Source organism: Bos indicus x Bos taurus, chromosome 8, assembly GCF_003369695.1.
Source record: "Bos indicus x Bos taurus breed Angus x Brahman F1 hybrid chromosome 8, Bos_hybrid_MaternalHap_v2.0, whole genome shotgun sequence".
NCBI lineage: Eukaryota > Metazoa > Chordata > Mammalia > Artiodactyla > Bovidae > Bos > Bos indicus x Bos taurus.
In genome coordinates, this window is record NC_040083.1 from 46,602,672 (window position 1) to 46,614,730 (window position 12,059).

The 12,059-nt window shown below is 39.2% G+C and overlaps 1 protein-coding gene across 13 annotated transcripts in view; it reads right to left on the bottom strand.

Annotated features, from left to right (window-relative positions):
• Nucleotides 1–12,059, bottom strand: part of TRPM3 (transient receptor potential cation channel subfamily M member 3) — a 1,070,052-nt gene that overhangs the window by 93,146 nt on the left and 964,847 nt on the right. For all 13 annotated transcript variants that reach the window (XM_027549457.1, XM_027549458.1, XM_027549453.1 and 10 more), the window contains one exon: nt 5,871–5,921. In XM_027549457.1, the coding sequence (XP_027405258.1) occupies nt 5,871–5,921 (51 nt within the window). The remainder of the gene's footprint in view (nt 1–5,870; nt 5,922–12,059) is intronic.

The window sequence follows — 12,059 nt, forward strand, 5'->3', positions numbered from 1 at the left end:
TATCTTCACATTCTCAATGCCTGGTGTATGGTAGGCATTCAAGATATTTTTGGGGAGGAGGGGTAAAAACGTGAATAAGTAAAACATTGAAATTAATCAATGTATTTGGGATCAAGTCTCAATTTGGGGTTCTTCAGTATTATATTCTCAGTAACATTCCCACCCAGTCATTCCTGGGTGGGAAAGCTCTAGCTATCCTCAGGCTATCAAGAAAGACCAAATCATCCGGTTCCTTTAAAACAGAACTTAGGGAAAGACTTAAGATAGTAACTTTTCATGTATTGTCCTTTCTATAAGTGCTAAACTGAATTTAAGAATGTTACCTGTGCAACCCTTTTTATCCATTATTTTGGGCAGGTTAACAAGATTGCAGTTTCCATATTGTCTGGCTCTTACTGGACAGTCATGCGAGGCTATTATTAGCAGTGCCCCAGAGCTGCTTTGGGCATGTGTGGGTCAGCCTCATCTCCTGTGCATTTGGCTGCTACAAGGGTGACTTGCAGAGGAGGCTCACCCCATCTGTGCTATTTTCCTTGGCACTGTGAGGCTGGCAGGGGAAAGAGCACTGGCTGCGTGTCAACTGTTCTGAATTCTGTCCATCCTTCACAAATCATCCACTTTCCCTCAAGGCCTCAGTTTTCTTCCCAGTAAAAGGGGCTGAACTCCATGTCCTTTATGGTCTGTAATGCCCAAGTGCCAGGTTTCAGGACCTCCCGCCACCCCCGCCCCACCACAACAAAGGTTTACTGTAATGCGACTGAACAACAATCATAGTGAGTCTATGAATTTGTGCCTATTTTTAAACCTTGTAACAATTTTCTAAATTTAAAATGTGGGTAATAGTGAGCCTATTACCTATATATTTTCTTTTGAGAAACCATGTGTGAACATCAGTTTGAATTCTAAGAACAAGAATCAATATTGCCTGAAGACCAATATTGAATGATGATATTTACGCTTTTGAGATGTAAGAATGGGTTGTCAGGAAAGAGATAATAGTAAAATTCAAAATAAATAAAAAATTTTAAGGGGCAACATTGCAAATATTCTATAAACGTTGGTGATGTTTTGCAGAATTTTATGCAAATTCATAAAGGGCTGATAGGTTTACTTACTACCAAAATAGGTGATGGAATATACTTTTCCTAAAGACTTCTTATATAAAGCTTGATTATTTCAGAGTGATTTTTGTATAGTCTGGTCTGAAGCAGGAGAAAAGATTCTGTGACTATTCTGGTTTACTGAGCTTTGAGCGATGGCCTGAAAGGAACTAGCCTGAATTCTGTTTGACCGCAAGAAGGCGATGGTCACCTAACCCAAGGCAATGAGGGGTCTCTCTGTACTTGGTTCAGTTTGTGCTCTGAAAACAGGCAATGTGGACACAGTTCCTTCAAGGTTCTATTTCTAAAGGTTCAGTTGTTTGATCACTACCTGGCAGGCTGCTCTTATATCTCTGCTGCCAGGTCACTGGGCAAAGACCTGTCCAGAGCTTGCAGAGTTGAGGCAGTTTCCAATAATCCCTGGAATTTGGTTAGTAGAGATAGAGGCTTAGAGAAAAGGGAGGGTAAATGGTTACGTAGGGATACAGTTGTACTCATAACATCCACTTCCTTTTTGAAAAAAAGAAAAAATGCCACCTCGTATTCCACAGGTAATGTCCAAAAACCTCTGGAGGAGTCTTCCTTTGCTCGGTTCCTTTTCAAACAGGAAGTCAATATCCTGGAGTAATATTCATTCTACCTGCTGTTTCTGTTATTCCCTGCTCCCCCTTTATGGTAATTACTTGGTAACTGGTAAAACCTGAACACTTATTTCCCATTTCATTGCTATGTGCCTTAACAACACATAGCAAGCCACAGGATTCAAATAATTCGATCCAGAGAGTAAAATAGAGAGGTTTTGATCCATGGATAGGTAAATTTGACAACTTGAAAATGTCTTTTTTCATGCCATGAGCCACGACTCTGAAGCTAAATTTTAATCCGTGCCATGCCTAAGGATGTCTTTTAATTAAAATAATAATTTGAATTCATTTATTAGATATGCTTTTATAAATGCACTCTGCTTTTCAGATGTCAATTCATGATATCACTATCAGATTTCAGCTGTTTAGGAAAATTTTTTCTTTGAAACTCATAACAAGCCTTCAAAGAAGACTGTGTCCTTCTGATATATGCAAGGTATAAAATGATAGCTGCTTGTCAGCTTTACTAAGGGAGAATGGGGAAAAGACCATCCTGGTGAAAATTCATGGGAAAAGAGGACACTCCCTCAACGTGTGGCACGGCAGTAGACTGGGCAACCGTTCTTTTAAAAATTAAGAATGCTTTGGTAAATTTGCATAAATTTAGCAGATGGAGTTATGAAAACGTCCTTTCTTTACCACAGTGTGTCTGAAATGCTTTTGCTTTAAAATCCTGCAAAGCGCTGGGTCTTGATTCCCATATAGATGAATTTTATTATCACAATTTCACCTCTCTTCCTATATAATGTTCAAATATCACCCTTCTTTATGGGGAGGGATAATTCAGGTAATCTGAAGTATTAGTACATTTAATTTAAGAAAGAAAAACTACCTTTAAAACATACAGAGGCACAAATTGAGCAGACAGCTACTAAAATGCAAGTTAGATTTCATGGAAAAGCAGACAGACTCAGGCCACTCTGGTTTAATATGAAAGCATTGATACATCCAATGGATTATGCACGAAAATGGCTCAGGGAACTGGGTTGGCTGGTATCATTTTAAATTTCTGGTTGATGTGGAATACTAACTCTATTTCACTACTCTTAGATTGCTTTCTTGAGAGAAGTAATTAGAGATTTTGAAACTAGCTTCAAATCCGCCACGTTCAATTCTGTTGATTTCAAAGGATACTTGGACTTGGAGATATCCTGGTTAACTTAGTGATGGTATGATAATTCCTAAATGTATTCTCTGGGTTCATAAGTGTTATTTACATTTAATAGACAGATTACCAAACATTATGTGTAAGATCTGAGCTGTGTTTCTAACTTTTGAACAGCATTCATTTTGTACTTATCACTGATCAATTTTTTGTCATAATAGATTAAATCAACTAATATGTACATAAAGTCCTATAATTGTAAAGCACACACATATGCTAATTATTATGTTCCTTAATTTTGAAAATTGTTTGAACTGATCAAGATTTTCTTAGCATTTTAAACCTCGTCTTTGTAGATTTTGCATATCTTATTGGCATAAATTTCTGGAAGTCATCTGAAACCTTCTGAAGAAGATGTGCACCAATATTAATTTCTTTCTCATTCACTTCTTAAAAAAAACACAAACAGAAAAACCTCATTTTTAGCTCCTTTGACCCATAGAATGTAGACACTGCCAGCTCCTTTGACTACCATTGTGATTCTTGCTCTCCAGTAGTCAGACACTCACCTTTATCATAGAAATAAATGGAGTCTGCATTTCCTGTCCCTATTTCTTCCCAAGAGAAGAAACTAGACAAAGGCTTTCATTTCTCCCAGCCACACTGGCAGTCTCTTTTTCTCAAGAAAAATTGTTCCTAAGTAAGTTCAGTACTATCCTGAGTGATCTGTTATCATTTTTTCCCCATTACTAAATTAGTAAATAAACGAATCCTTATATAACAATATTCTTGCTCTGGTATTGGGATCACATTTGAAAAAGAAATAAAACTGCTCTTAACTGATAGTCCTTCCTTCCAAATTCTTACCATCCTGTCCTTTCTAGTGAGTTTATATTATTTTTGAGGTACACCTTTAGCTAAGAAGTTAAATAAAACCATACTTTAAAAACACTCTACATGTCTTCTACTAAATGTAAGCAAATATAAGAGGCAGTTAATAGGGTTTCAGAAAAAAGAAAGAGGAAGAGAACCTATTAGGACAGGCTTTGATCATTTAGATTCAGTAGAACCTAACTGTAAAAATCTCTGAAAATCAAGCAAGACACTGAGAAACTGGGTGATGGAGGCACATGAGCAACTCTGAAGGCCTGGACTGGCCAGTGACTGGGACAGAAGGACAAATGCACAGCTGTCTCTTCAGAGAGCCTCATAATTCCTTCAGGGACACAGACTAGATTAAGATAAGGGGGATATTTTACTTTTTATAATTTGAGAAAAACTAAAACATTTTATTGAACATGAACAACAAGTGCCTTGACAAAGAATATATGCTGGGTGTATACACCTTATCTTCTGAGATACTTCCCTCTATTTAGTTTCCAGGCAATTTTAAGCCAAGATAAATTAAACTAAATAGGAAGACAAGCTTATGGCTTGAAATGGGGGCAAGCCATGGAAAGGTGTGATGTTGGTAAAATGTACAGATGGCACAGCCTCTATTTCCCTTGCTTTGAAGGAACTACAGGCTTCACTCACTCGCACAGATGAGAAATTTTTCAGTAGGATTGTGTGGAGGTGAGAGGAAAGTTTCTAAGGGCCATCAGAAGAAGGCTTTTTGTAGCCTTTACTCATTACCAGCAAAGTCCAACTGGTTAGTAGTATATTATAAGTAGCCCCAGGGCCTTTGCTTGGCCTTTCAAAGGAAAAATTAGTACGTGACTACAGGACACCTAAAGGGTAGTTCTAGTTTATGACTTCCTATGAGATGAAGGAGTGGTACTCTTATTTTTTAACCTCACTTCATAGATTTTTCTGAGTATGTCCTATGGACTTGGCAAAGAATTGTGACCAACTGGTAGGTGGGTATACGTGTGTGTGTGCGTCTGTGCATGTATATGGGGTAGGGGAAGTCCCACCGCCTATTTTTAACTTTTGGAATGAAAACGTCATTTTCTGGGAACCCGGCCAAGGGTTCAGAATTGAAGCTACCTTGGAAAGAGTTTGTACAGGGCAAAAGAACCACCACCTGGTTAGGATTAAATGTAACCTCTCTATGCCTCATTTTTTCATCTATAAATGGGGATAACACTATATAATAAAAATAATAATAGTAAAATAATTACTTTCATATAATTTTTGTGAAGATGAAATAAGATAAGACACATAGAAAGCTCAGATTAATGTCACACACTTAGTCATCACTAAACCTTAGGTACCATTTTACTTCGCCCAACTCTTTGCGACACCGTGGACTGTAGCCTATCAGGCTTCTCCATCCATGGGATTTTCCAGGCAAGAGTACTGGAGTGGGTTGCCATTTCCTTCTCCAATTAATAATAATAATAATGATTATTAAAGGATCTGAGTTCTAATTCTAGCTCCTTACTAACCACTCAAAATAGTTCTCACCTCCTTGTGTTTCAACCTCATTTCTAAATTGGGAATAAACCTACTAGACCCAAACCAATTGACTTTCCCCCACCCCCATCAAACTGGATGATGAATGTGAAAAAATATATTAGAGAAAATAAAGTGTTAACAGAATGGAATGTATATTTGTGTTGTAGTCTCTGTTTTTCTGAGACTTTTTGAGCTATGCTTATACTGTGTCATGCTAAGAAGTGGCAGTGATACACTGTATCAGGAGCTAGTAAATAAATACGCCTTTCATGGTCGGTTGGATGGCATGGAAATGAGCTCCGCAAACGTGAGGAGCAGATGGGAAAATACAGGTAATGGCATAAATCCACACAGCATGGGGGGAAAGCCTAGAGTTCCACTATCCCAAAGCATTATGTCCAGTGAAAGCATCTAAAATCACAGAGACTGGCAATAAAACTGCAGCTGCATCAGAAGCAGAGATGTCTCAGAGTTAAAAGACAAACGCGCACACCGTGTCCAGAAATGAGGGGGTTCTGAGAGGGACAGGAATACTCCGGCAGCTCATGCAAAACAGGCACTTTCTAATCACAGGAAGCAGTCAAGACAGAGCCTCCGACCTGCAGTCCAGAGGGTTCTTACCTTTTTGACATCCCTGACCAAGTGGTACAATGTGTTTGAGGGCCCATGTCTCTGAAAACAATAAAGAAGAATCAAATGGTTTTGCTAGGCAGGGGCTCTCATTGGCAAGGAAAGAAGGATCTGGAGGGAGGGTTTCTGGTGGAGGGGCAGTTCATCAGATGAACCTTGTTCTAGTTGCTCAGTTGTACCTGTCTTTTCTAAACCAACACTGGGGCAGGTTTTGGATTGTGGCTCCTCAAGAAAAAGCATTTGAGGTTCTAGGTTCAAACTTTGCAAAACAGGCCATCAACTCTGATGACAGCTGGGTCAAACATTATTCAAGAGGTTAGTTGTGGAGCAGGGGGAGACACAAGGGCCAATTTAGTGCTTTAGAATTATACTTTGGCACACTGCCAATTGCAACTTGTTTATTACACATAATGAATGAGAAACTGGCTAAGGCAGGGCTTGGCAGACTTTTTCTGTAAACAGCCAGATGGTTAATATCTTAGACTTTGTGGGCCATACAGTCTTCATCCCAACATTCAACTCTGCCATTGTGCGAAAAAAAAATGTTTGTTTGCTTAAGGTAAGAGTGAAGTAAGTGGTTTGCTATCCTCTTGTCTTTCAGGATAGGAATTCCAGATGAAATAGAGGATGCCCAGTTAAATCTGAATTCCAGATAGACAATGAATAATTTCTTTTTATTTGTTTTAACTTTCATTCATTTTATTAATTCTTAATGTTGAACTGTTTTTTTCTTTGTCATATTGATGGTCTATTTGGTAGTTCTCTTTTGTATTCATGTATTTTTTATGTATCAAATTAAAAGTTTTAAATGTAACTACATCTCTTAATTTTTTGATTTACAACTTTTGTTTTTATGTTTTCTCATCTTTTCCTTTTTAAATAGAGGTATAACTGACATATAACATATTAGTTTCAGGCATACAATGTAAATGATTTGTTATTTGCATATGTGGCAAAATGATCATTACAGTGTTTCTTTAGTATCTGTCACCATACATAATTCCCAATTTTTTTCTTGTACTAAGGACCATAAAGATCTACTCCCTTAGCAACTTTCAAATATGCAATATAATATTACTAACTATAGTCACTGTGTTGTACATTACATTATCATGACTTACTTTATAAATAAATTTGGAAATTTGTACATTTTGACCAATAACAACAAATAATTTTGAGTATGTCTCATGCAATAATTGAGACATACTAAAAATTATTTGTTGTTTTTCTTAAATTCACATCTAACTGGGAATTCTATATTTTTATTTGCTAAATCTGGTGACTGTGTTGGAAGATCTTGAACAGTGATGGTAAATCCTTAAGCACTGTTGGAACACATTCAAGTATTCAAGACAATCCCTGTGTACTGCCTCGACTACTAGCCCCTTCAGGCAGACATACTCATCAGAACTCTTTTTCCACTGAGGAATGCAGTATTCTGTAGAGATTAAACCTTCAAACTTTGGAGTCAGAATGCTTGTCTCCAAATCTGGCCCTGCCACTTACCGGCTGTGACCATGGACAAACTGCTTAACTGTGTCTCAGTCTTATTATCTCTAAAGTGAGTATAATAATACCACTTATCTGGTAGGGTTTTTGTTAGGACTAAATGATGAAGTGTTTATAAGTGTTTCTATAACTATAGCACTCAATAAATGTTAGCTATTCTTTCCCTGAGGCTATCCATTGTCCCATAATCCTTTTCTTTTCTTTTTTTTTTTTTACTTTGAAATTCTATTTATTTCTGTTTTGGGCTGTACAGCTATATATATATATTTTTTTTTTTTTAATTTTACATAATTGTATTAGTTTTGCCAAATAACAGAGTACTCTAGGGATAGTTGATTATCATTGACTGGAGTGATGAAATCTCTTGGCCTTTCTTGATCTATAACTTTCCTACTTACTTCTTTCCGGTAGTTGAAATAAATCACCCTACTCCCTTGATTCTCTGTTCATATGAGGGCCATTCAATTCTGTATTTTATTTTATTGAAAACCCCATTATTCTTTCCTCCACAATTTTCCTGACATGTAACATTGTGTAGCAGAGACATTACTTTGCCAACAAAGGTCCGTCTAGTCAAGGCTATGGTTTTTCCAGTGGTCATGTATGGATGTGAGAGTTGGACTGTGAAGAAAGCTGAGTGCCGAAGAATTGATGCTTTTGAACTGTGGTGCTGGAGAAGACTCTTGAGAGTCCCTTGGACTGCAAGGAGATCCACCAGTCTATTCTAAAGGAGATCAGTCCTGGGTGTTCTTTGGAAGGAATAATGCTAAAGCTGAAACTCCAGTACTTTGGCCACCTCATGCGAGAGTTGACTCATTGGAAAAGACCCTGATGCTGGGAGGGATTGGGGGCAAGAGGATGAGATGGCTGGAAGGCATCACTGACTCAAAGGACGTGAGTTTGAGTGAACTCCAGGAGTTGGTGATGGACAGGGAGGCCTGGCGTGCTACAATTCATGGGGTCGCAAAGAGTCGGACACGACTGAATGACTGAACTGAACTGAACTGAATATTGTGTAAATTTAAGGTGTACAATGTGATAATTTGATGCTTGGATATATTGTGAAATGTCTATGGCAATAAGGTTAGTTAACATATTCAACTCAGTAATCATTTTGTTGTTGTTATGGTGAGAACATTAAAGACCTGAATCTCATAGTAAGTTTCAAATATAAAACACTGTACTGTGAAGTGCAGTCACCATGCTATACATCAGATCCCTGAAATGCATTCATCTTGTAACTGAACATTTGTGCCCTTTGGCCGTATTTCCTCATTTCCCCCATGCCTCAGCTCCAGTTTTTTGAGGAACCTCCATATTGTTTTCTACATTTGGTTCCCTTGTCTAATATTAGTTAACTGTATATGCGTGGGATTATTGCTGGGCTCTTGTTTGTGTTTCATTGGTCTATATGTCTGTTTTTATACCAACATTACTGTTCTGATTACTGTATGTTTGTGATATAGTTTGAAATCAAGAAATGTGATGTCTCCACCTTTGTTCTTCTTTCTCATGACTGCTTTGGCTGTTCAGGGTCTTTTGTGGTTCCATGCAAATTTTAGGATTTTTTTTTTCTTTCTATGAAAAATGCCATCACAATTACATTGAATCTATAGATGGTTTTTAGTAGTATGAACATTTTAGCAATATTAAGACTTCCAATTCATGAACATGAAATAGCTTTCCACTTATTTGTGCCTTCTTCACTTTCTTTTATCAGTGTCTTACAGTTTTTGATGTATAGATCTTTCACTTCTTTAAATTTATTCCTAAGTATTTTATTGTTTTTGATGCTAAACAGAATTATTTTTTCTTTTTCAGATAGTTCACTGTTAGTGTATGTAAGTACAATTGATTTTTGTATGTGGATTTGGTACACTGAACTTTACTGAATTTATTAGTTCTAACATTTTTTTTTGTGTGTGGAGTCTTTAGGATTTTCTGTATACAAGATGCTGTCATCAGCAGAGAAATTTTACTTCTTTTCAATTTATATGAAAATTTTTATTTCTTTTTATTTTCTTGGCCTAATTTCTCTGGTCAGGGCTTCCAGTACCAAGTTGAATAGCAGTGGTAAGAGTGGGCACCATTGTCTTGTTCCTCATCTTAGAGGGAAAACATTTGGTCTTTCACTAATGAGTATGAGTTCAGCTCAGTTCTGTCGCTCAGTCATGTCTGACTCTTTGAAACCCCATGGACTGTAGCATGCCAGACTTCCCTATCGATCAACTCCTGGTGCTTGCTCAAACTCATGTCCACTGAGTTGGTGATGCCATCCAACCACCTTATCCTCTGTTGTCCCCTTCTCCTCCTGCCTTCAATCTTTCCCAGAATCAGGATCTTTTCTAGTGAGTCAGTTCTTTGCATCAGGTGGCCAAAGTATCGGAGTTTCAGCTTCAGCATCAGTCCTTCCAGTCAGGACTGATTGGACGTCCAACCAGTCCAAATCAGGAGTGATTTCCTTTACAATTGACTGGTTTGATCTGCCTGTAGTCCAAGGGACTCTCAATGGTCTTCCTCAGCACCACAGATCAAAAGCCTCAATTTCAAAGGCATATATGGGTTTGTCGTATATGGCCTTTAAAATGTTGAGGTGTATTACTTTCATACTCAATTTGTTAAGAGTTTTTACCATGAAAAGGTGTTGAATTCTGTCGAATATATTTTCTGTATCTATGGAGATGATCATATGGTTTTTATATTTCTTTCTGTTAATGTAATGTATCACGTTTATTAATCTGTATTTGTTGAACCATCCTTGCACCTAGGGACGAATCCCACTTGTTCATGGTAGATGATCTTTTTAATGTGCTTCAATCTGGTTTGCTAGTATTTTGTTGAGAAGTTTTGCATCTATATTCATCAGAGATATTGACCTGTAGTTTTCTTTTCTTGCAGTGTCCTTATCTGGCTTTGCCATTATGGTAATGCTGGCCACATAAACTAAGTTTGGGAGCATTCCCTCCTCTTCATTTTTTGAAGAATTGGAAAATAATTGGAGTTAATTCTTTAAATGTTTGGTAGAAGTCACCTGTGAAGCCATCTGGTCCTCTGCTTTTTTTGTTGGGAGGGTTTTGATTCCTGATTCAATCTCGTTATTTATTACTGATCTGTTCAAGTTTTCCGTTTTTTTGGTGACTTGGACTTAGTAGGTTGTATGTTTCTAGGAATTTATCCCTTTCTTCTACGTTGTCCTATTTGTTGGCCTATAATTGTCCATAGTAGTCTCTTGTGATCCTTTGTGTCTGTGTGGTATCAATTGTAATGTGTTCTCTTTCATTTATAATTTTATTTGAGTCTTCTTTTTTTCTTGGTAATTCTAGCAAAAGTATTATCAATTTTGCTTATCTTTTCAGAGTATAAACTCTTTGTTTCATTGATCTCTTAAATTGCTTTTCTAGTCTCTTTCATTTATTTCTGCCCTGTGTTATCTCCTCCCTTTTCCTAACTTCAGACTGTTTATTCTTGTGTTTCTGCAAGGCTGCAAGGGCTGCTGGGCTTTTCAACAGGTCTAGTAGCTAGGGGCCAAAACAGGCAGCAGTGGAGGCTGGAGTCAGTGGTATGTGTGCACATTTGGCTGCAGGGACCAGCTGCAGGTGCCTGTATAATGGTGGGAGCCAGTTGCAAACATACATGCAGTGTCAGAAGCCTGGGCTAACAGCAAGGGCTGGGGCCAACTGCAGGTGTGTTGGCAGATGCAGGGCCCTGGCTGTCAGCATGCATTACTGTGGCTGCAGGGTGTAACTGTGAGTGCATGTAGACCAGTGTAGGCCAGGGACAGAAGTCTGGCCAGTGGGATACAGGGGCACAGCTAAGAAGCTCTTTGAAAGCAATACTAGTATGCAGGCCAGTAACAGAAGATAGGGAGGGAGCTGGGCCCACAAGCAGCCTTAGAGGCTCTGACTGTTGGCATGCACCCCTGGAGCTGCAGGGTCTCCCCATGGCTGTGTGCGTGGGAGTAGAGGCCAGTGAAGGGGGCAGGGTTGGGACGTGCAGGTGCGCAGCTGGAGGGGCCAGCTGCAGATGAGCCTAGTGATGCAGGTGAGTGTCAGGAGATAGGTCTGAATCCGGGCCCACATGCAGCCTTGGCTGCTGGCGTGCACTTGTGTGGCTGCAGGGTCTTATAGTTTTAGGGTCTTGTACTTCCATGGCCCTGGTGCTGGCTGTCAGCCCAGCCATGTGTGGGTACCTGGCTGGAGGTGCTAGCTTTCACAGTGTGCACAGTAGTGGGGGACAGTTGTGGGGGTCTAGGCTGGGTTCTTAAAATTATGTAGCCACAGAGGCCTGGGCTGGCCACTGGGGTGGACCCCAGGATCCAACAGGGTTGAGAGGGGAGGGTGTGGTGAGGGGCTCAGGTGACTGGTGTCTATGAATGCAAATATTTGTAGAGCAAAAACCAGTGAAATCTGCAGGGTTCTCTGGAGGCTTTGCTGGCCATTGGTTTCTTTAGTAGTGAAAGCTGCCAGGGTCCTCTACAGAGTAGGTCACTGGTCACTCAGCTGTCAGCCTGGCTGACACTGTGTTCCCGGCCATCACAGAATGTCTCAGATTTGCAGGTCTCTGGGTAGGGTGAATCCTTTGTGCAGTGCTCTGAAAGGCTCACCAGTCTCTTTTCCAGACGGGGGACTCCTTCTAGCTGAGGAGCTTCCTCTTGGCACCAAGCAGCGCCAG